The sequence below is a fragment of the Pezoporus occidentalis genome, unplaced genomic scaffold, assembly GCF_034315485.1.
Source record: "Pezoporus occidentalis ecotype Australia unplaced genomic scaffold, CSIRO_AGI_Poc_V1 ctg37, whole genome shotgun sequence".
Lineage (NCBI taxonomy): Eukaryota > Metazoa > Chordata > Aves > Psittaciformes > Psittacidae > Pezoporus > Pezoporus occidentalis.
The window spans coordinates 4,747,426-4,770,166 of NW_026915691.1; the positions used below are offsets into that span (position 1 = coordinate 4,747,426).

The 22,741-nt window shown below is 38.0% G+C and overlaps 2 protein-coding genes across 3 annotated transcripts; one reads left to right on the forward strand and one right to left on the reverse strand.

The window, feature by feature from the left end:
• Positions 1-9: 9 nt before the first annotated feature.
• Positions 10-7,159, reverse strand: UFD1 (ubiquitin recognition factor in ER associated degradation 1). 2 transcript variants are annotated; one of them, XM_062631485.1, is made up of 12 exons: positions 7,137-7,159; positions 6,606-6,738; positions 5,849-5,881; positions 4,888-5,009; positions 4,414-4,544; positions 3,939-4,011; positions 3,181-3,249; positions 2,581-2,646; positions 2,250-2,297; positions 1,803-1,891; positions 989-1,070; positions 10-588 (listed from the first exon to the last, which is right to left on the reverse strand). In XM_062631485.1, the coding sequence occupies exons 1-12, from the start codon at positions 7,137-7,139 to the stop codon at positions 514-516; spliced, it is 924 nt and encodes a 307-aa protein (XP_062487469.1). In that variant the 5' UTR covers positions 7,140-7,159; the 3' UTR covers positions 10-513. The 2 variants fall into 2 exon arrangements, with proteins under 2 accessions (XP_062487469.1, XP_062487470.1); XM_062631486.1 differs by lacking the exon at positions 7,137-7,159 and having other exon boundaries at positions 6,632-6,736.
• Positions 7,160-7,684: 525 nt separating this feature from the next.
• On the forward strand, positions 7,685-21,541 carry CDC45 (cell division cycle 45). The gene is made up of 19 exons (XM_062631472.1): positions 7,685-7,838; positions 8,932-8,991; positions 9,287-9,379; positions 9,821-9,958; positions 10,570-10,713; positions 11,815-11,870; positions 12,535-12,583; positions 13,326-13,387; positions 13,783-13,833; positions 14,623-14,742; positions 15,130-15,261; positions 15,648-15,746; positions 15,999-16,160; positions 16,349-16,487; positions 16,848-16,931; positions 18,073-18,191; positions 18,632-18,708; positions 19,400-19,466; positions 20,627-21,541. The coding sequence occupies exons 1-18, from the start codon at positions 7,788-7,790 to the stop codon at positions 19,462-19,464; spliced, it is 1,701 nt and encodes a 566-aa protein (XP_062487456.1). The 5' UTR covers positions 7,685-7,787; the 3' UTR covers positions 19,465-19,466; positions 20,627-21,541.
• The last annotated feature ends 1,200 nt before the right edge of the window (positions 21,542-22,741 follow it).

Sequence of the window (22,741 nt, forward strand, 5' to 3'; positions counted from 1 at the left end):
ACAGGGAGATTGCTTAGAATGATTTATAACCCAACACCTGAAGCTAAGATCAAAGAGTCCCTGCACAAAAGTCCTAAACACCAAAGTATCTGCTTTGGTTTACACCACACCAAAAAGCTTACCCGAAATTGTGGCAAAATACATACAGAGGGAGGAAAATACCAAGCACAGAGCGACGTGAGACCATCACTGCTCGGGATGTAAAAGGGGAGGATACAGTCTAAGAACAGGCCTTCTAGTAAGGTACAGCTTGGTTTTACCTCTCAGGTTTATCCGAGGTCAACTTCTCCCTCTTTACAACACGCACAAAACATTTCTTCAGAATTCCTAGAACTTACTTTCAACTTAATTTCCAACTGAAAATTAAGACAGTCCAACAACTCCAGTTTTAAACATGAAACCAGTAAAAGCGTTCCTGTGTGCAAACTGACCTCTCCTCTCAACTGCAGTAACTAAGATCCAATATGCTGCAATTGTTTTATTTTCCTCCTAACTGACTAAAGGTACCACGACTTAGGGTTTTCTTCCCTTTTTGCGCAGGGACTGGCCTTCTCCTGAAAAGGCAATAAACCGGCTTCCAGATTCATCCTGGAAAAAGAGAGGAGGGAAAAAGGTTGTTACCTCTTTGGTCACTGCTTGTGCATGATATAAGCTGAACAATCATTAGAGAGAACATTTCCTCAGAGCAGCAACTGACTGTTGACGTTTCACATCCTTAATCCACTTAATAACCACTTTCTACCTCAAAATACAAGCATTTCAGGGACCTTTCAGCCAATAAAACTGGCCTGACTTATTAAAGTTATATCAGGTCAATCTTTTTACATCAGTAAGCAAGGATATTGGAGGTTGCTTTCACTTAACTCAAACCACTTTTTAAGAGGAATGTGCAATGAAGAATCAGGTACGGAGAGAGGAACCACAAACTTGGGCAGCAGTTCTGGTGTTCTAGTTCTGTGCAAATTCGGAAAGATACAACTTGACTTACCTCTTCGACTTTCTTAACTAGCGGACGTGAGTTTCTAATGAATGTGATCCTACCAATCTTGAAGTCATAGTTGGGAATTCCTCTGGAAAAGAAGCATAAAAATGTTATGGAAGAAGTTTTTTACCTTCCATCCAACAGAACACAGTGAGACCTATTCTATATCTTTCAATACCGTACCAACACTGCTGCAAATTTTCATTACTAAGTAATCCTAGAGTTAAACCACTGAATTACTTCCTGAAGGCAGGCACACATTGCTTGAAGTAAATGATCAGATACTGGAGCTGCTGTAGCAGCTTGGCTGTGGGCATGTTTCCATGTGGCCTGTGGTTTCCAAAGGGCCACAGACATGTTTTCCACAAGGGTTCAGGTTTCATTGTGACAAGTGTAAGTGACAGAACACCACAGAAACCATGTACCTGCACACTTCCACCAAGTCCGAATTTCTAAATGTCCTTGTAGGAAGTAAGACACACACAAAATCCCGCCCCACAACAAATGCACACATGGTTTGGCTTTGGTTCTCAAAGAAGATTCCACTCTGCCACATTTCACGTGAGTACATCAGCAGGGCTCTGTGCATCACTCGATCCAGCCCAGTCCAGACCTGCTGCCTCTCCCTGTTTGTTTTCCATGTAACCTGAGGTTTAGTAACATTAATTTAGGATCTGCATCTTAAGTGGTCGGGGACCTCACAGTCAGTCTAAAATATTAGATTATTTTCTAAATGCAAACTTAGGATGAAAATAGCTTGTTTACATTGCAGGAGCAGGAAATAAAATAAACTCCACTCAAAAAGTGATCCCAGACATACCTTCGAATGTCTCCTGGTTTAATCGGTGATGGACTGGGCTCAACTCCTTTCTTCTTGCCATCCAGCCTGTTCCCAGAACCAGAAAATGCCTGCATATACAGAATGAGTTTTAATTTAACCGTATCTTATATTTGAACGCTGCACAGGGATACTGCATTTGGCAAAATCTTACTATAACTTTTATTGAATTACTTGTTTTCGGCATGTTTCTTCTTGGTATATGTAAGCTGATGGACTGTGGGTGGAGGAGTATGTTTCAGTCTCCCATTCAAAAATCACCATTTAAGGACAGGAAGTCATACTGTTACTGGCTGTAACACCCGCAGATAGTTGCCAATTAAATGATAAGCACCTCTAAGAACAGGTACTACTGTTTTGCAGTTGTTTGGAACAACTTTCCCTCGCCATTCTACAACATTCATAAACTAGCAGAAACAGGGGACTTACACGAAATCCTACGTCACTCACGTATCCACTGTGGTCTGCTTCAACATCCTGCGAGGGAAGAGCAAGTTAGTTCATTGTTCATGTTGTGATATGCAGAATACGCAAAAACAGTTCCACGTATTTCTGACCAAATATAACTTCACAACAATCCCTTTCCAAAACAACACTTAGTAGACAACCATCTCCTAAGTAACACAAGCAAAAGCATCTAGTAAGTAAAGCTTAGTCTTAATTTTTTCAGGAAGAAAAAATATGTTGCTGCCCCCTGCCCCATCACAAGCAGTGTTGACTTCTAGGGAATACATTTTTGAAGAACAGAAGCTTAACCTACTGTGGTCTCTTCATGCTGTGCAGTTCTTTCTGGTTCTTTGTACCCCAAAGGAGCATCAAAATCCACCTATTTACACAAGAAGCAAGAAAATAAGCATGACTCGTATTTTTCTTTTAAGCATAATCTTTATACTGCTATCCCTCAAAATCCCACAAACTATCACTCAATTTGATCTAGAAAGAACTGAGGTTTGTTTGCCCAGCATTCTAGCTCAGAACTAAAAAGACTAAGCCTCTTAGGAACAGGTCTTAGCATGTACTTGAAACAGTGCAGTGACACAGCACCACACAATATCATCGGAGTTTGAATCAAGACAAGGCTATTAAATAAAACTCGGATTATAAAACACATTGAAGCTAAACATTAAATTCTAGGCACTACAGTCACCTGATGGTACACGAAGCGCAGCTCCAGACCACAGCTGTGGTTACAAAGATATATGGGGTACTGTCAAATGAGTCATCTTCCCTGTCTCATCTGATTTTTATCTTTCCTGCAGCATCAGAGGTGCTCAGTGTACAGTGCTATCACTGAACGAGATGCCCTCTCCTTCTGGGAGGACACAGTAAAAGCAGACTTTCCACATTAGCTTTAACTTACATTCATATCACATTCTATGATGGACACAGCTTTATCCGGTTTGGTCTCCATTACCCGAAGCTCATAGATCTGAAACAGTAATGAGTATCTTAAGATTGCACATGAAACAGCTCAACTTATACACAAGAAAACCCTATCTAAACCTTACCCTTCAGAAAGCTTCTAGAAAATGAAAGTGAGTGCTCTTTAGGTTGAAGACTGAATAATGCAGGGTCTCTACAGAACTTGAAAGCAAAAATTTTTTAGCTTAGAAGACTGCTATATGCTGGAGCTAAAGAAACTACTTTTTGTTGTAACTTACTACACTCTTACTATACCTTAATCTGCATTCCTAGAAGCAAATTATGAATTTACAATACATGTAAGGGACAGACTTTAAAATTATCAAAAGCACAAATATTTGTTTTCTTGTGAATCAGAAACCAGTCTAAAGAGCAGCTCAGGAGAAGACTTAACTGACTCTTTCCTCCTCCAACAGAAAACTGACTGCAAAATCTACCATCTGGGATTGCTTCTCACAAACACTGCACAGCTCTGTTGATTGTTTTAGCACGACTATGCAACAACAGAGCTTAGACTACAATCCCAAGTGATCACATGTGCTGCCAAAAATACTCAACTATAAAATCCATTCACAAGATGTATTCGTGGTCACAGTCTACTGAAATACAGTGTGCTTTTTTACATGGAACAGAACTTGCTTCCTCAAATTGATGCATCCAAACAAAACCTCCATGGACTGGTGCTGTATACCATACCTTTTCATTGTAGTTGATGGCAATAACATCACCAGTAGTTAGACAAGCGAAGTTCCTCAATGCATTTTCTAATCTTTGAAGTATGTTAAGATGAAACATCTGTTTTCAGTGCAACATCAAGGCCTCAATCTATACAACTCTGATCCTTTATCTCTCAAATGTCATTTAAAAGTCACCAGTACTGCAGATAGCCTTTTAGTAAACATTAGGCTGCATGAGTTCTTCTAAAGGGACATGCAGACTCATTGGACTTCAAGCCAAGATTCATGCTTCTTCATTCCAGGTACACTTTGTGCCAGCAGCTGGCAGCATTTCTCTACATAAGCTATCCATTCTTTTTTGTTTTCAGAAGAGCTGTAGTAGTTACCTACTACTAGAAGAGTACAAGCCACACCTGAAAAGCTAGCTCTGCTTCATCATTCAAATTCGGGAAAAAGCTTTTGTCCCCTGGCTCCATAACTGAATAGAAGGATACACAGCTTTGGGATTGGTGATGTCAAGAAAATCTGGACTCTGTGGCTGAAATTTTGAGTACGTAGCAACTTGAAGATTAACACTCTCCACTTGCACCAGGCCTCCCTCTTCCAGAAGCAAGTTTTGCATCATCTGCAAGTGTGAAAACAAAGACACAAACCACTATTAACACGACTGATGTTTTTAATGCTCTTTCCTTGCATATACCCATTTTTGCTGTGGCTACCATCTTCCTGGAAATGTACCAATTTACCACAGCTTAATTTCAGGAAGAACAGTCAGGTGCATCTTAAAAAACTGCTTTGCTGGTTTAGTTAAACTGTCATGGAGGAAAACCCAAGCTGTGACTGAAAGCTGTTGTAGGAACATGACTGGCAAAGACAGTTTCAGGAAACATTCTGCCTCCTTAATATTAAACTGGCAACTCACTAATCCTACTCTTCAGGTTTTGACAGTTCAGCCTGAGGCAACTCACCCAGTGTGGAAGGTAACATATGCCCTCATCAGCCACAAATTCAAGCACTCCACAGTGCGTCATTCGGTCTGAGTTTTTATTGGTCAGCTTGAACAGCATTGGGTAAGTGATATTAAGTCGGCCTGGTGAGAAAGAAGAAAACAATTTTATTTGCTAAGAGCCACTGAAGCTTTTTCTGAAGCTTTCAGAGACTGAATACTGGCAAGAGAATGGGCCAGACTACAGGAGTATTCCCCTCATGCCATTATCCCAGTTGCTCACTATAAATCCAGGAGAGAATGCAGATACACAAATACTGTATCACCATCACACTTAAAGCTTTAAATGCCTCTCCACGTTTCCCCAAGCTCAGAGATGATCAGACAGCAGGTATTAGCAGAGGGATCTGTTGCTATAATGTCCTTGTGCTATTATCAGGTAGCTCCTACCTAATGATTTTTAAGAGGCCCTGCCTATTTTCAAATTAAAACCTCAGTAAACTAATTTCTCAAAGAAATTCTATTAAGGCTAAAACTTGGGGGCGGGGGGGGGGACGGGGGGACCTTAGTTAAAAGGGCAAATAAAGACCATTTATATCACTGATTCTGTTAACTTTTTCTCCCCCATTTCAAAGTTAATTGTAACTTATTTTGCCTTTAATTTTGTTTGCTCCAGACAACAGCATCCAGAAGAAGCAAATTGAGATTAAGAATTTACTAGATGAACTGTAACCATTATACTGAGAATGCTATTATCAAATATTGATTCATGCCTCAGGTAGTCCAACACTTCAGATGTCCGTACTTGAAGACAGACAAGCCCCATTAATTCTGACACACAAAATACTTCCAAAATACATATTTTAAACTAATTACTCTCATATTCTCTACCCAAGTCAGATTTAATTAAAATACTGTGGTATTTTCTTACACATTTGGTCATGCTTCTAATGTTGTTATTCCAGAATAAAACATTCACTTACTGAGTTGATCCAAAGCTGATGGTGGCATAATTACTGCAAAAATGAATGAGAACATAAGATTAGGAAAAGTATGTCTTAAAAAGAGTATAGAATATACAATTTTACCAGTCCTTTCTCTAAAATATCCTAAGAAAAGGAGATTCTAAAACCTCCTGCAAATTAATTTCTGAGCCAAAGATTTCAGTAGAATCAGTCATGACAAATACATCTGCTGGCATAGAGAGCTCAGAATTTAATAAAGAGAAGACAAGTTTTTACAATACCCAGTACTAAAGGAAACATTTCCTAAATGCAAGTTTATTTACTTGGGCTTATAGGTTCTCTTAAACCGATGCCAAGTCAAAGCAACACAGGATTAGTCTGACAGCTTGAAAATTAACTTGGCCAATCTATTATTTTTGTTCCAGCTAAGTACAACTTAGGGGGACGAAGTCTTTGGTGAGAAATTTCTATGGCTTATAATGGATCCAAGATTTTAACGAGAGGCTTTAAAAGAGAAGAATGCCTTCCTCTAATGCTCATAAAACCAGACTCACTTGGTAAGTTTCGATAACTAGAGAGTAAGGAGAAAAAAGATGAACCCTTCCTCTTTTCTTCCTTAAAGCCCCACCCAGGGCGCTCTCCTAGCTCCAGCCAACAGCACGTCTCCGTGCCGCTCAACAATGTTCCTGGAGTTCTGGCCAAGAGCTGTGTTACTTGACATTATTCACAAACACTCTTCCAACAGGTTATTAGTCAAAATAAAACATGCACATACTCTTCCCGCCTTTCTCCACATCTGACCTGTCATTAGGTCCAGCAAGCATGGAGACTGAGAAGCAGCGGTATTGGGTTGAGAAGCGGTTCTGGAAAACCCGAGGGATGGGGTGATCGAACATATTAAAGGAGAACTGGAGGAAAAAACACAGAAAGAGAAGGCGGCATTAATAGGTATCAACAGCGCACAGAAGTGCTACAGCGCTCACTGCCGCGTCCTCAAGCTCAGCTAGAGCTCCGTTCAGAGACGCACGGTGCCTCCCTCTCCCGTCACAGAGCCCGCGGAAGGGCTGTGCGCCCGGCGCTGCGCAGGGACACAAAATGGACGCAGCGCACTCGGCCTGCCCAACACACCCCGCACACGGGCGGCGATTCGCGGCACAGACACCGACACTCGCTCGCCCTCCGCCTGGCGTTCGCTGGCTTCGTAAACGGCCTCGGCGAGCGGGCAGCCAGCGAAGGAAAGCGGGGCCCAGCCGCCCGCCCGCCCGCCGTGACTCGACACTTCCCCCGGCCGCTCCCCGAGCCTCACCATGGCGGCGGCGCTGGAACGCGGAGCGACAACGCTCCAGCTCCGCGCAAGAACCGGCGGACACGCCGCAGGCCGAACGCTGGCTCCCCCCTCTCCTGACGGGGCTCTGGCCGCCGCCGCGGGCCCCACCCCACGGCCCTGCCCCTCCCAGCGTGCCGCGCGGCGCCCGCCCCCTCGGGTGGCCATTCCGCGTGAGGGCGGAAGAAGGGATGGCGCTGCCTTCAATGGAGCCATTGTGGAAGGTTTGTAGGGGCGCGCCACCTTTCCTCAGCCACCGGGAGTTGACGGGATCTCCTCCGCCTCTTCGCCCGACCCCGTTAAATGGCAGCGCACATGGCTCGCCCGCAGCAAACATGGCAGCCACGGTAACAAGAGCCAGCACGATGCTTCCGGTTCTGATACGCCAGGGATTGGCCAGCCGCACGTGTATCACCTCTTTAATTCCAATGTCATTGGTGAAGACCCGGAATGGGTTGGGCAGTTTGTCCAATCCGCTCCGCGAAGGAGGGACGGATGCTTTTTCATTAGTTAGAGAGCCGTGAGGAGAGGACCAATGAGAAGCGGCGCTGATTTGGCGCCCAACTTGAGTCGGGGCGGTCCGCGGCTGCCGCCGTTTCTCCCCTGTCTGCCCGCCGCTCTCTCGCTGCCGCCATGTTCGTCTCTGACTGCCGCCGGGAGTTCTACGACGTGATCGTCAACCAGGTGCGGGCCGCGGATGCGACCTGGTGTCGCCCTGCGCGTCCCGTCCGCGGGCGGGGCTGCCTCCCCTGCAGGGCTGAGGCGTTTCCCGCTGCCTCACAGAGCGGGGATGGTGCCGGGGCGTCCCTGGCTCTGGCGGCGGGGGCGGCTGAGGTGTTCCCGTTCCCGCCTTGTCAGGGTGGCGGGAGGGCGGCTGTCAGGCGGGGCTCAGGCTGTAAAAATACCCTCCCCGGACGTGTCCGCCGGTTGGGAAACCCGAGCCAGAAGCCGCCGCGAGTGCTTCGGGCAGTGCTGTGGATCTTCTGTTTAACCAAGACGTCTCTAGATCTATTTGCTGTTTGGTTTGCTGTTTTTCCTTACGTATTTTCTAATTATTGTTTTGCCTTTTCGATTTATATTTTTTTTCCAGACACTAGATCTTGTGTTCTGTCTTTTTTTGCGGTTTTCTTGTAACGGGTCAGGTTTGCCGCTTTCATTTTTACCTCACAGTTGCGTTGCTTTGTTCAGAGTGGGTATGTACACTGGAGTGGTAAAGTTTCCATTGGACAGTCTTCTACTGTTTTCACCTATACAGTTGCGTTATGGACTGTGCAAATGAATGTATTTCCCTCAGCTTCTCCACCTATGAACAAAATCTCTAACCAAGACCCCAGAATAAAGAACCACCAGACAAGCCATTTTACCTAAATCAAGGTTATTTCAAGAATTGCCTTGCTCCTATTTTTGCTACCGATTTTCTTTAGTCAAAACTGTTTCAGGTCTCATGCTGAAAGACTCTTTAGGTCTTTCTAGACATGATAAAACAGTTGTAGGGCTGAGCCTTCAGAACTACGTGCTTCATAGGGGTCTGAATAACCACATTTCCTCAAAGCAGATGCTGTATTTTGAGGGTGTGAGGTTGTTTATTGCTCATATTTATAGCTATCCAAATTAGTTCATTTTGGTTGTGGTGTCCATTCAGAAGAGATCCTATTTTATGCCTATGATGCTATCTACATAAATTTACTTTCTGGTCTCATAGTGATGTATGCATTTCATGCACCAGTACATTAGATTTGGTGCCTAAATTAATACTGTTATTCTGTTGTTTTTGCAGCGTGTCCTCCTTCTTGTCGCATCAGATGTTGATGCGTTATGTGCTTGTAAAATACTCCAAGTAAGTCTTTGTTCGTTGTCACTGTAGAGTAACAGTAAAAGAAAAACACCCAAGGATCCTTTTAATAGGTTTGAACTGAGGAAAGGGTAAAAGTTTAAACTGCTTTTGTAACTTACTTTTTCCATGAGTTATGACACTTAAGCCAGTTAGTCACACTCCCAGATTACAAACCTACATGTATTTTGGGATGTCTTTAAGATAAAGATTTGTATGAAGTAGAATTATAGCATGGTACAGCACTGTAGAAGACGTTGTTTCCCCTTGCCTTTGCTAACAGCTGTTTGCTTCATTTCAGGCTTTGTTTCAGTGTGATCATGTGCCATATACACTCGTCCCAGTATCTGGATGGCAAGAACTTGAAACTGCCTTTTTCGAGCATAAAGATCAGGTGAAAAAACAATGGAAACATTTTAGTTGCAGCTTATCTTAGAGAGGCACGCATTTCTTTCCTTTCTCAACTCAGAATCTCAGTTCTTAAAATAATTATTATTATTGGTTACAGAACCCGGTGGTTAAGCTTTAATATACTAGTAAAGAACTTTTTTTACATCAGTTCAAACTAATATGCTACAATTTGGATAGAGTCAAATTAAGTTTGCACACATTTTGAGATGTAAAAGGTGGTGGTATTGGATATCCATCATCTCCAAGCTTGGTGCTTTGCCTTACAAATATTTTTCCTCCTCAGAGACATCAATTATCAAAAAGTTAATAGAGTTTTTGGTAACGGTGGGTGCCTGGGATGTTTTGTAAAGGTGTTTTCAAGTCTTCTGTGTTTTCTGCTAATTTAAGTAAAAAGCTTTTTTATTTTTTTCCCTTTTGTTTGCAGTTCAAATATTTTGTTTTTATAAATTGTGGTGCCAATGTTGACCTTTTGGAGATCTTGCAGCCTGAAGAAGACACTGTCTTTTTTGTATGTGACAGCCACAGACCTATCAATGTAGTGAATGTTTACAATGACACACAGGTAACCGCTTTTCTTTCACAGCAAAAATCTTCCCCTGGTGTCCTGGGGACTGGGGTGGTGCTTTTCTGTGTTTTGTAAAACTGCTACTGCTAGTTAGTAAGGCAGGAAGCAATATTAATGGATATTTGCAGTAATAATGTTCATGATCAGAAAAAATCTGGTTTCAGTAGTAAAATATATACTGATAGCGCTGTGATTGTTGTCAGTAGTAAACAGCTGTTAATCCTGTAGCTGTTAATCAAACTGCTACAAATCAGAGGATGATCATCCTCCAGAATGTAATGTGTTATCTCTCAGCATTAGCAGTACCTAGAATTTGATTATTACGCACAAATGATTTGGCAACATGTCCTTAACAAGCATAAAAAAAAAAGAATTTTTGTAGTAATGCTGTAACAAAGGGATATATTTTTCCGCTCTTATTTTGTATGAGTGGTTTTTGTATTAAAAAGTAGTATTTTTTGTTATGCCATGAAACAATCACAGCCAAAATAAATTTTTAGTTTCTGTTCTGAAGTATCTGAAGTATTCCCATTTGTAATTTAAAATGTGTTTAAATCGTTAAATAAGATACTTTGTTTATTTAAAATGCTTTTTTTCTTTCTTGCTAGATTAAGTTGTTAGTTAAACAAGACGATGATCTTGATGTTCCTGCTTATGATGATATCTTCAGAGATGAAGAGGATGAAGAAGAGGACTCTGAGAATGAAAGTGATGGGTCAGAGCCTTCAGAGAAACGCAGACGTTTTGAAGAGGTGCTTTTCTGCTACTTTGTTGAGAAAAGAAGGAAAATAAAATAGTGCTTATGCTTTATATAATTCTACTAATTACATTTGAATTTAAAAATAATGCTGTTACATCACAAATGGAAATGTAAGGTTTAAAAATAATTTACTACTCCCAGTAGAGTTTCAAATACACAAAATGCTTATCTGAACTGCACAGAAATATTTCCCATTCTTTAAAAAAAAAAAAAGATGTTTTGAACTTGATTATGCATAACGCTGTCTTTGTGTAACCAGTGAACTCAAGAGCTCTCTGTGATGACAGGCTCTGGCTTCTCAGTCTACATTGAAGGGCGTTTTTTTGTTGTTTAGATCAAAACTTTCTTCTTTTTAATGATCACTTGAGAAGATGGAAGGGCACAGATAATTAGGAATACATTTTGTCTGTCCTTGTACTAGTAAATTAACAAAAGTATATTAAGGTAGACATAAAAAAATGAAATGTGTCATATGTTAATTGTAGTGTATTTCCTACTAATAACATGCAAAGAAGCAAATGCTTGAGGCTCGCAATATTAAGAGATTAATATAAAGGCATTCTCAGATTTAATATGTATTTAATTTTATTTTTCTATTAACAGTGTGCATTTTTCCTACTAATCTATGAAGGGTGCTAAATCAGCAAAAGCAGACATCAGAAATTCGAAGGAAAATCTATAAATAATGCACATGAAAGCTATTCTCAAATCTGTTAAATACTCTACAGAGATCTTATTGATTTCTTCGAGTTTTCAAGCTGTTGATGCAATTTATGGAACTTAAATATACACCGAGTGCTTAATTTTCTGAACTTCATTTACTATCTATTTTTCATCAGTCTTATTTTTGTGTTACAAAATGGTAGGAGGCAATGTTGCTGGTGTTGAAAGCACTGTGTACTGGGCTTCTTATTTGTGAAGGAGAGGTAGAGAACTGTCCGGACTTTATACAAGTGTGTTCCTTGGAAAAATACTTAATGATAATATTTTTCTCATTAAATCAATAAGTGTGCTTTTTAATACTCAGTTAAGTGTCTGGACAGGTGCTAATCTACTATTTTTTCCAGCTTTTTAACATTATATTAATTTACAGGATGTAATAGAGAGAACAATGAAGAGGCGGCAGAGGCGGGAATGGGAGGCACGCAGGTGTGTTTAACTGGTTTTTATTATGTTGCTTGTGTCTTTATCTTACTGTTGGATTAAAATCAAACATATAAAAACATGATACTGTGCTGCTTGATTTGCAAGATGCTTTAGTTCTAACTTTATTCAGAAAATTGAGAGATTTACTATGTAAAAATAAAATGTTTAAATGAAGATAGTTGTAAATAATAATCATTAAATCTGAGTAGCAATAGGTGCATTATTCCACTTCTAAGTAGCTGTAGTATTCTGGTTTTGTCTGTTGTGGGGTGAAATTTGTGCTTCTGTTTTCTTCCTTTACAGTCCTACTATTGTCAATAGGAATAAGCAGGAACAAATCAGATAAGAAAATGGGATTTGAGAAATAATGGTTTAATAAATTTGTTCTTTTACTTTATGAGCACATTTCAGTGTGGCTTCCATGTTACTACAAAAGCCCAGTTGGCTTGTAGGAAAACGTTTTCTAGACCAAAGTTTTTTTTTTTATGTGTGTTTTTGTTTGCTTATGGGGTTTTGTGTGTAGAGTAGTGGTGTTTGTGTTGTTTTCTTGTTTGATTTTAATTGCTAAAAATAAGCATTTAATGAAACCTGCCTTAGATTTTTAATCGGATGCAATGTGTAGTTCACCACTTATGCAAATGTGGAGTTTGTTTTTTTTCTTTTTTAGGCGAGAAATTCTTTTTGACTATGAACAATATGAATACCATGGGACCTCAGTAAGTACAAACTCTTGTTTGCTATAAAGTCAGAAGATACTAACGTAAAGGTAATTGAACAATATCCAGTGTTATAATTATCTGCTACAATGTTATAATTATTTAATAATAGTGTCTATTATAATTATCATGCTGGTTTTTTATCTTACTGTTATACAGAAGATACATCATATATGTAAAAAGTAGTTTGACTTGGGAGCTTGTTATTACTGTTAATGAATTACATAGAAGCAATACTGGTAGAATGGCAGGCACTAGTCGACCGAGTCATAGTAGCTAATGTAATGTTCATAGTGGGGGAAAATGAAAAACTTAGAACTAGTAACATTTTTTGTTGTTTGCTATATTTAATGCCGGTATAAAAAAAATATGTTCATGTAAATTTTTTAGGTTTTGAGAAAAGTATCTATATACACAATACTCTTGCAAAAGACTCTAACATGTATGGAGATTGTTTGCCTTCCAGAGGTTTCAGAGCATCAGGATATTTCAAACATAACACTTAGGACATCAAATTGTTCCTTCTGGCGTTTGGCCTCTTATCTGATTATGTTTTGTTAAGATGTTCCTTTCTACCTAGCATCTTTGACAATCTGCCACTGTCCTACTTTCTGACTCAAGTGTGATGTATAGACCTCTAGTAACACACTAGTATTTGGCAAATTTAACTGTGTTCTATTTGTTTAATGAAGTGAGGATTTTGTGTCAATTTATCTCATCTTTTTCCTTTTCTCTCATGTAGTCTGCAATGGTGATGTTTGACCTGGCATGGATAATGTCTAAAGACTTGAATGACATGTTGTGGTATGTTTCTGTTATTTTGTTATAGAGGGTAGAAGCTTAAACCCATAACAGATAGGCAAAATTGCCCAAGACCGTTTGATTTCAGTATGAGGCTCTAGTTTATTTTGAGAATGGAATTGAATTTGTCCTGAATTGGGGGGAACATCTATGTAAATTGATTATAAGCAGCTAATAGGTTTTACGCATGTAGTGCCATCCTCTTTTTTCCATGCATGTCTGCTAAAGGGAATAATAGCATATAGCTTTTTTGTTAACTTGTATGTACAGTTGGTAAACAATATTTCTGACTTCTTCTGGTACATACTTAGAGGGTTAAATACAACATGCTATACAGGAATATTTTTTGGTGTAACTTTTTTTTTCTCTTTCCCTCTCCCCCCCCCCTTCAATTTTAGGTGGGCTATTGTTGGCCTAACAGATCAATGGGTCCAAGATAAAATCACTCAGTAAGAAAGATATTTTTTATTATTTATCTTCCTTATTATTTGTTTGTCTCTATTTTTTTTAGAAGTAATAATCAGGAAACATGGAAATTAACACAAGACAGTTAATAGACAGTGCCATTAAATATCTTAATGACTGAATGTGATCTGATGCCTTCCAAAAGTGGAAAAAAAGCTCAGAAAAAATAAAGTATATTTCTTTTCTACTATTGAGAGTTTTTAAACTTTTCACAAAATTATAAAACAGTCACTTCTGATCTGGGAAGAAATGGTGTTTAATAGTAGTTCATGTAAATATGATTTGGATACCGTTTTATTAAAGGAAAAAAAATATGTTCTGTGTCTTCCAGTTTCCTTTACAGTTTTAGTTGAAGAATTTCATATTTTATCTTTTTTTCTTTCTTGTTTCTTATTTCCTACTAGATGCAATCAGGATTCTAGTAGTGCATGCGTAGATTTTAATTCTGGTGTTTTGTTGTAATATACTGATGTTTTTTAAGGAGATAAATATAATAAGTAACTAATTTCGTTGGTCAGTCTAATTGTCTATATTGTTTGGGGTTTGGTTGTGGTTTTGGTTATGTTTTTTATTTAGTTTTAATCGCCTGGGTACAGGGCTGAATATTGAAAGAATATTATTTAACAAGTTCGGGTTCTTTTAAAGACATATCTATAGTTTCCATGCTGCTGACTGGCCAATGCATAAACTTTAGGAAGCATTTTTGTGTTCTCATAATCAAGAACAAAAATACACAGGAAGAAAATGAAGTGTCAAATTTATTTCTGTTTAAGAATGAAGTATGTGACTGATATTGGGATCCTGCAGCGTCACGTGTCACGCCATAACCACCGCAATGAAGATGAGGAAAATTCTCTGTCAATTGACTGCATGCGAATAGCATTTGAGTATGAGTATCCTTGCATAAGATCTGGGGAAAATGAACCCTACCCACTTGGTGAACTCCAGCTGAGTTTTTATCAACTTAAAAAAAAATCCCAGCACCATCTTTGCTGCTGAGAACGGAATCAAAAGAAATGGACATAGGAATGTTTTGTTGAACACAAATCTCTTCCAGTAGCTCCTATAGCTTCAGTTCAGCTTAACCTTTCAGAGTTAGTTACAAGTTAATGTTGCTTGTCTTGTGTTACCTGCACCTGCAACTCCTAAGTGTATCTTGTGTACTACAGAGATGCAATATAGAAGGGCAACTGAAGAGGTACTAGTTGTGGAGTTTTGTTACTATTTGTAACTTTAAATGATAAAAGTGTTTATATTTATTTGCCTTAATCCCTGTTCAGTCTGCGCCTGGCGCTTTATCAGCACTGGTCTCTATATGAAAGTCTCTGTAACACTTCATATACCTCTGCTAGCCTTAAGCTCTGGTCTGTACAAGGGCAGAAGAGGCTCCAAGAGTTTTTGGCTGACATGGGGTGAGTTACAAAAATCTGGGTCTTAACTAAAGGATCTTTTTTTTTTTTCAATTAATTATGGGAAAATATTAATATATTTTGCGAGTACTTGTTAGCTTTTAAATGTGATTGTGGGGCTCTGACTAGTGCAATGTCTTTGAGTTATGCAACTTGTGTCTTGGTGCCAAAGGAATGTGGATGTATGGCTTTATGGAGTAGTAGATCCTAGTAAGTAACCTATGCTTTCTCACATCTGCTCTTCAATGACTTAATTAAAAAGAATGTAACCAAGCTTAGTAAGACTTAACTTGCTAAATTATCTAAATTAAGAAAGTCTTATGTAAGGAAGGCAAAATATTTTTTTCTTCTAGCATACTTATCAATATATTTTCTTGTTCTGTTTTTAGTTTGCCTTTGAAGCAAGTGAAACAGAAATTTAATTCCATGGACATGTCTTTGAAAGAAAATCTTCGGGAAATGATTGAAGAATCTGCAAACAAATTTGGGTAAATTGTGTTAAATACCACTGCTTATTTTGAAAATGCTTTTCAGTTCAGTTCAAATATTTTTGTATGAAGAGGATGTAACATCTTGTTTAGAATAATACCAGTTTTGGATTGGCAAAGTGATACTAGACTTGTTGCAAATGCTAGGGTATGATTTGTCTTCGTGTTCTTAACATTAAGGTACTGAGGAGATGGCTCAGTGTTGATAATGTCAGTAATGCTAATCTTTAATGGGCTTATTTAATTTTGCAGAATGAAAGATTTAAGAGTTCAGACCTTCAGCATTCACTTTGGCTTTAAGAACAAGTTTTCAGCAAGTGACATAGTTTATGCAACAGTTTCTCTTATGGAGAACGTAGAAAAAGAAGGGCCTGAAACAACTAATTTCATTAAAGCTTTGGACAGTCTCTCCAGGTACTGAAAATGTTTCTTTATTCTTTTACAGTTTTATTTAGAGAACATGGGTTACTTATCTAAAAGATGCATTCATGTTTCATAAGCCATTGATGAAAAATCAAAATATCCCTGTTAATAGTGTTTAGAACTCGCTTTTGTGTGAAAAGCTTATATGAAAGTGCCTATTTTTATTCTTTCTGTTGCAGGGGTAACCTGGACAAACTGCACCAAGGACTGGACTTAGCCAAAAAGCAGTTACGTGCCATTCAGCAGACTGTAGCCAGCTGTATTTGCACCAACCTTGTCATTTCTCAGGGGCCTTTTCTCTATTGCTCTCTCATGGAGGTCAGGATTCTAGTTTTTGGCTCTCATTTGACTATCACATTTGGCTATAGCATACTTGAATATCACTGTTTTCTGAACTGATCGATTCAATAAGAATGACTTCATCAGACAGGACTTATTTATCTGTGTTGTGCTCTGATGAGTCAATATTGACATCTACTCTGAGCTTCCCGAAGGAGGAATCGGTCCTCTTGAAGCAGGGAAGGTTTAATTTCGAAGTCAAGTGGGTCAGCTCAGATTCCTGTATTGTAATGTTTGGTGTTCTTTGAGTCATATAAAACCTTTAGACTCATCAGTAGATACTTAAAGAAGTGGAGGAATCATCTTGGATTGTAATCAAAATGTGTCTTCTTTTTCTAGGGCACACCAGATGTGAAACTTTTTTCCAAACCAGTGTCTCTGTCCCTGCTTAGTAAATACTTACTCAAATCGTTTGTTTGCTCTGTAAGTCAATCAAAAGCTTTTGACTAGCTTGCCTATGTAGTAGTTATTATTCTGTTGGATATGTGTAGTTGATTATTAAAAACATTGTATGAAAATGTTAATGATGTTTCTGCTAAATGGTTGGATAATTTTAGCACATCTGTGAATACTCTTTTAGGAAAGATATCTGCCTAGGAGAATTCATAGCATTAGAAAGAGTTTTCATTGTCAAGACACAATCTAAAATCTTTACCTAATTTTGTAAGTTTTGAGGGAGCAGATCACCAAGTATGTACTTTGAAAAGTTAACCTGACATGGAAAGAAGCAATATTGCAGGACTGGTAATTGTTACCTAAAGATTTCTGTGTCTGTTTAAATAAAATCCTGTTATCTTTACAATTAATGTAACTGAAGCTAATTTTCATTTACCTTTTGAGCCCTTTTTACGCAATTCAGTTAAAAATGCACTTTTAAGATTGAGAACTGTTTCCACTGTGAGCACTTCTTAATTTGTAAATTAAACTTATGGTGGTTCGTCCTTGCCCAATTGCATCTGTGTATCCTCATTTTAAGCGTTCAACTTGGTCAGTAACTAGTCTGCCACTAGAAACAAGACAGCACTTTAAAACCTCACTGCAGAACATTTACCTTAGGAACACTTTAAACAAACTTCTATTTCATATACTTATGTATCTAAAAATGTTAAAATCATTGTAATTATTTTTTTTATCCTCAGCAGTAAGTTGTACTTTAATTAAAACAGTATGACAGAGAAAACATAATTTCTAGTGAAGACTGTATTTGTCACTGTGTTAGCTGTTGTATTTCAATGTAAAATAATTATTGCAAAAAAAAAGTTACTACTCCAAGATTTTAGATACCCATACCTGCAATTTTTAAGAGCTTTTTTCTTTACTGTAAATCATATTTTATCTATATCATTTCTGTGTTACAATGCAATGCAAGACTGGAGAAAAACTGAAAATTCTATTAGTCCTTAAAGTCACTTTTACTGTAATAAAAAAGGAGATCAAGAGATTGTGTGAAGAAAATGCCTTCTGCTGAACTGTATTATAGCTGTGTCCTTAGGTCACATGGCGTGCTGAAACTAAATTGTTTCCTGAGTTTTGTCTAACAAAGTTTTGTCTTTCTGACTTCCAGACAAAAAACAAGCGCTGTAAATTGCTGCCGCTGATAATGGCTGCACCAATGGAGGTTGAACAGGGAACGGTGATCATGGTGGGGATTCCTCCAGAGACAGAAAGCTCTGACAAAAAGAAGTAAGCAAGTTGTTTAAAAGTTCCTGCTAAAAGTTACCTATAGTCTTGTCCTGTCTCTGAAGCAAGTGTCTCTTTCCTGTATCTATTTAACACTGAACACACTGACTTGAATTATATCCTTCTTTAATGGTATGCATGATATACTTTTTGAGAGAGGACACAGGTGTTTCAAAGTTGTTTGGGTTTTTTTCTCCTCCCTCTTAACTATTTCTTTATCTTGTGAACCATGAAATAGTTCACACTATGGCCCATGACTTCATTTCTTAAAGCCTGTAATGTTAAAGTTTTTGCACTTGAATAAGTGAGGTGAATGTTAAATACATGGCATATGAAAAACATCTGGAAGACATTTTCAGCTCTCAGCAAGGAAGTTCTGTTCTTCTGTCTTATTATGTATGTCCTTTTCTGTAATGCTAATTTGAGGTTTTTTGTTCATCTAGCTTTTTTGGAAGAGCATTTGAGAAAGCTGCAGACAGTACCAATTCTAGGACTTTACACAACCATTTTGACATGTCGAGTGAGTAGTGCTATCACTTATTTCATTCACCAAATAGTCCTTTAGAGGTCAGTGTTTACACAGCCTCCATAAAACACCTCTGTGCTATGACTTGGATGCAAACATCAAGAGTGTGTATTCCTGAGTCTGGTATAAACACAAGCTGTGTTATTTGTCAGTCTTTTTTCTAAGTGCCATCTTGTGCAGAAATTATAAACTACTAAGCAGAGGCTTGTGTATCTTTGAGCCAATCTACATTTTGCGCCGAGTAATGATTTTCATATATACACTTCTGTTTAAAATCTGAGTTTATCTGGTTTTATATTTAGCAGCCAAAGTAGGGTAGTGATGTTATAAGATACTTTATTGTCTGTTTGAAAAATGAGATACTTGCATGAGGAAATTTGCATACCTTTTTATGTGCTTATGAAAGAGGTGTTTTTTAACAATACATACTGATGAATTGTTGAACTTACAAAGAAACATTCCTAGACTTAAAAATTGGCTGCTATAACATGTAGTGAGCACTTAGAAGCTGGAGTTTGCTGAAATTCAAGAGCAAAATAAATAACATGCATTTTGTGCAAATAGATTCTCTTTTTCATCCTTAAAGCTGGTTAAGAATATACGTATACTTGGAATTATTATTATTCAAGTGTGACACCTGGTATATCTTTCAGTAATTTGCATCTTGTAATATTTCATATTTTAGTAATTGAATTGAAAACAGAAGACCGGAGCAAATTTCTGGATGCCCTCATTTCTCTCTTGTCATAGTGGTAAGGAAGATTAATTAAAAATTTAATTACAAATTATTTACAATTAAAAATAAATTATAAATCAAGTGAGTAACCTGTTAACATCTGTAAAATGTCCTAAGAAAATGTGGCAACTTCTAGTACAAATATAAATTGAAGAGTTTCTTACAAGAGACAATTGTTTTGGGGAGGAGGCAGACAACGTACAAGTAAACTTTTCTCCTCCTCCTCCCCCCCCCCCCCCCCCCCAAGAGATTTATTTGTTTCATCATCCATAAGCTTCTCTTCCATTGTTCTAAACTTTTTATGGCTTTTTAACTTCAGCTGGGAAAGGAGTAGCTGTTTTGTTTTGTGAGAGAAACTGAGATATTGGCTAGTTGTAGTTGTTCTGTTACTTAATTCTTGGTCGGGCTCAGGATGGAATTTTGGCCATAGCAGTGCCATTCTTGGCTTTGATGTTAATATAGAATTTCCATCTCTCTTTTACAGTGTTAAGGTAGCCTATATCAGTGTGTAGTTTTTATCTGGAATAAAGATGGGAATATAAGACTTTATCTGTAGTTGTGACTATTATCTTCACACTAGTTCAAAGTCTGTTTTAAAGCTATTTTAGGGCAAGACAGATTTTATTGTAGCTCTGATGAGACTGTCAAATTGTTGCAATTGTCTTTGAATATTCCTTGCTTTTCAGTGCTGAACTATTTTATTGGTTTTTCTGTTTATTCTGCAATGATAGGTGACAATAGCTTGCTTTGTCCCAGAGAAGCCAAACTCTCAACTCAAAGTAGTTTTGTAAAGTCTGTTCAGACAACCTCTAAGAAAGTATATTCAGAATCTCATAGCTTTTTCATGCCTAGATAAAGACTTGGTCATTAGTATTAATCTGTGAAGTAATCTCATAAGATTATGGTGTGTGTATGGAAGAAAGGAGTAAGATCAAGACTTTGACAACAGCCTGTGAATGTTGTAGTCCTAGCCAAATGACAATGTGGCCTTTTTAAAATGTGCATCAAAGCTACAGTTTTTTCTGTTCACTCAGAAGTTTAAAACAGTGGCTCGATAGCTACAATTGTTTGTTAGACAGCATAGTTGTGCCTGGCTCCCAAGATTTCCACATCTGTTTGTTTCTTTATACTCTGACTACTGATTGTTTTGGTTTGTCTTCTGCCCTTGTTACACAGTGGTGCGTTTTGGCTCTTTGTGCTGGAAACCAAGGATCAAATGCATCTGAAATTATTTTGGATGTTCCAAAGTTCATGGTGCTGCCATTGTGATGTATCTTCTTGCTTTGTCTTAAATGTACTGGGACAGGCCGGGGCTGTTTTTATGCCTCGAGGAAGGTCAAAATTATTTTAACCTTAGCATGCAGATATTGAACATGGCTTCTTTGTAAACATCCCATCCTTGTAACTGCAAAAGGTGTCACATAGGAGCATTGGGAAATGGACTTCTATTTGTTGAACCTGCTTTTATTAGTAGACATACTCCTGTGATGTTTAGTTGTTGGTTAATAACAAGAAGGTTTTAAGGAGTTCCATATTTATATTACCATTTTATTACCATTTAAATGTTCTTTTTAAATTGTTTTGAATGCCTTTAAGATTTTAGGACTTCTAAAATCCAAGTACTGAGTAACTGCCAAATACTGAATGAAAAATCTAGGGAATTCCAGTGTCTATAGAGCATTTGTAGTCATGCATTGTGATATTATATTGTCACTTGTAGCTTGGCTTTGGGAATAATTGTCTAAGAAATCTAAATTTGATAATTGTGTAGAGACTGTAGCATTATAAATATTGACAGATTAGCCCAATCCTGTTCCATAACAGTGATTTAATGTCACTTTGGGCACATGAATTGGTATAGCTTGTTAGACTTAACCTGCTCTGCATTGGGAGGGTATGTATATGTTTGTAATTTTCTTGTAATGTTCGCTTGAATTCTGTGTGACTTCAATGTTTTCATGTATTATAATGAATATGTAAAGGTTATGTATCATTGCTTCATACTTTGTACAAATGTTTAATACTGGTTAACTTAATATTAAATGTAGCCAACAGAAAGCTGATTAAACTGTATATTTCTATTCAAACAAATATGATTTTTTAATTTTTTCAATGTTGCCACCTTGTCTGAGTAAAATCCCTGTACCAAGCTGTGATGGCCAAAAAATTATGCTTCCTAAGATAAAATGTAATGCCACCTTTAGGTTTTGCACATTGACTAGGTAGTATCAGTAACAGGTATGCCCTCTTACCAGTGTGTTTTGGAAGGGAAGAGTGTTCCTGTGTTTTAGTAGGTGATTGTCATGTCTTCAAAAATGGACAGATTTTCAGGCACGTGTACCCTCCAGCTTCATCATATTGTGTTGCACTGAGTGAGAAGCGGGAGCTAGTTTTTATGCTGGGATGTGTTGGCAATTGCTTTACTGGCAGGTTCTTCAGCCTCCAAACCCATGTGTAAGCTTGAAGCTGTGGATCTATTACAAGGAGCTCCTATTGTTTGCCTTTGTCTCCCCTTATTTCTTGTTGTGTTTGGGTGGTTTTTAAGGTTCTAGTTTTCCCAAGATCTACTGCAGGTGCCAAGAATGCTTTTAGAAATCATTAGAATTTATCAACAGCTGTTGAACTGATCCCAAGGTCATCTAAATGTGCCCCAAATCAGTCAGAAATAGTAAATGCTGTATAAAACCAAAGTTCAGTCTGTGTGGAAACCTCAAGTCTCTGTCAGTAGATAAAACTTTTGCTTGTCAACATTTTACAATATGTAAAATTGTATCAGGTATACCTTATGTAGTTTATTCTATAGATTTTGCAGATTAAAATGTTAATATTACTTAAAGAATCATTGTGTGGGTACATCCAAAATTGTGAAGTCCCCAGTGTGTAGACAGAAAAGCAGTTCAGTTCAGCAGTGGTAATCTGGTGGTTTGAATGACTCATTGAAACTGTTGTGTAGGTTAGTTAAAATGGTCACTTCTTAATGGTTAAGTGTAGGACAGAGGCTCCATGCCAGGAACTCGACATCTCTTCATGAAGAAATTCATTATTAATAAATTATGAAGCTTTTTCCTTTTGATACATTATTATGCTTTAATTTATTTGCCCAAACAGAAAATGTGACTCTAATGAGTCATTTTAAAACAAGTAGTTAGAGCACTAAGAAATCTGCTTACATTCTTAGATATATGGTGATATTCCACCTAGCCATGTCTGAACACTAATAGAAACATTCCCTAAGGATTATATTTGAACTGCAGTAACTTTTTCTCCCACTGTGTTTGCTTGCTGCAAGAG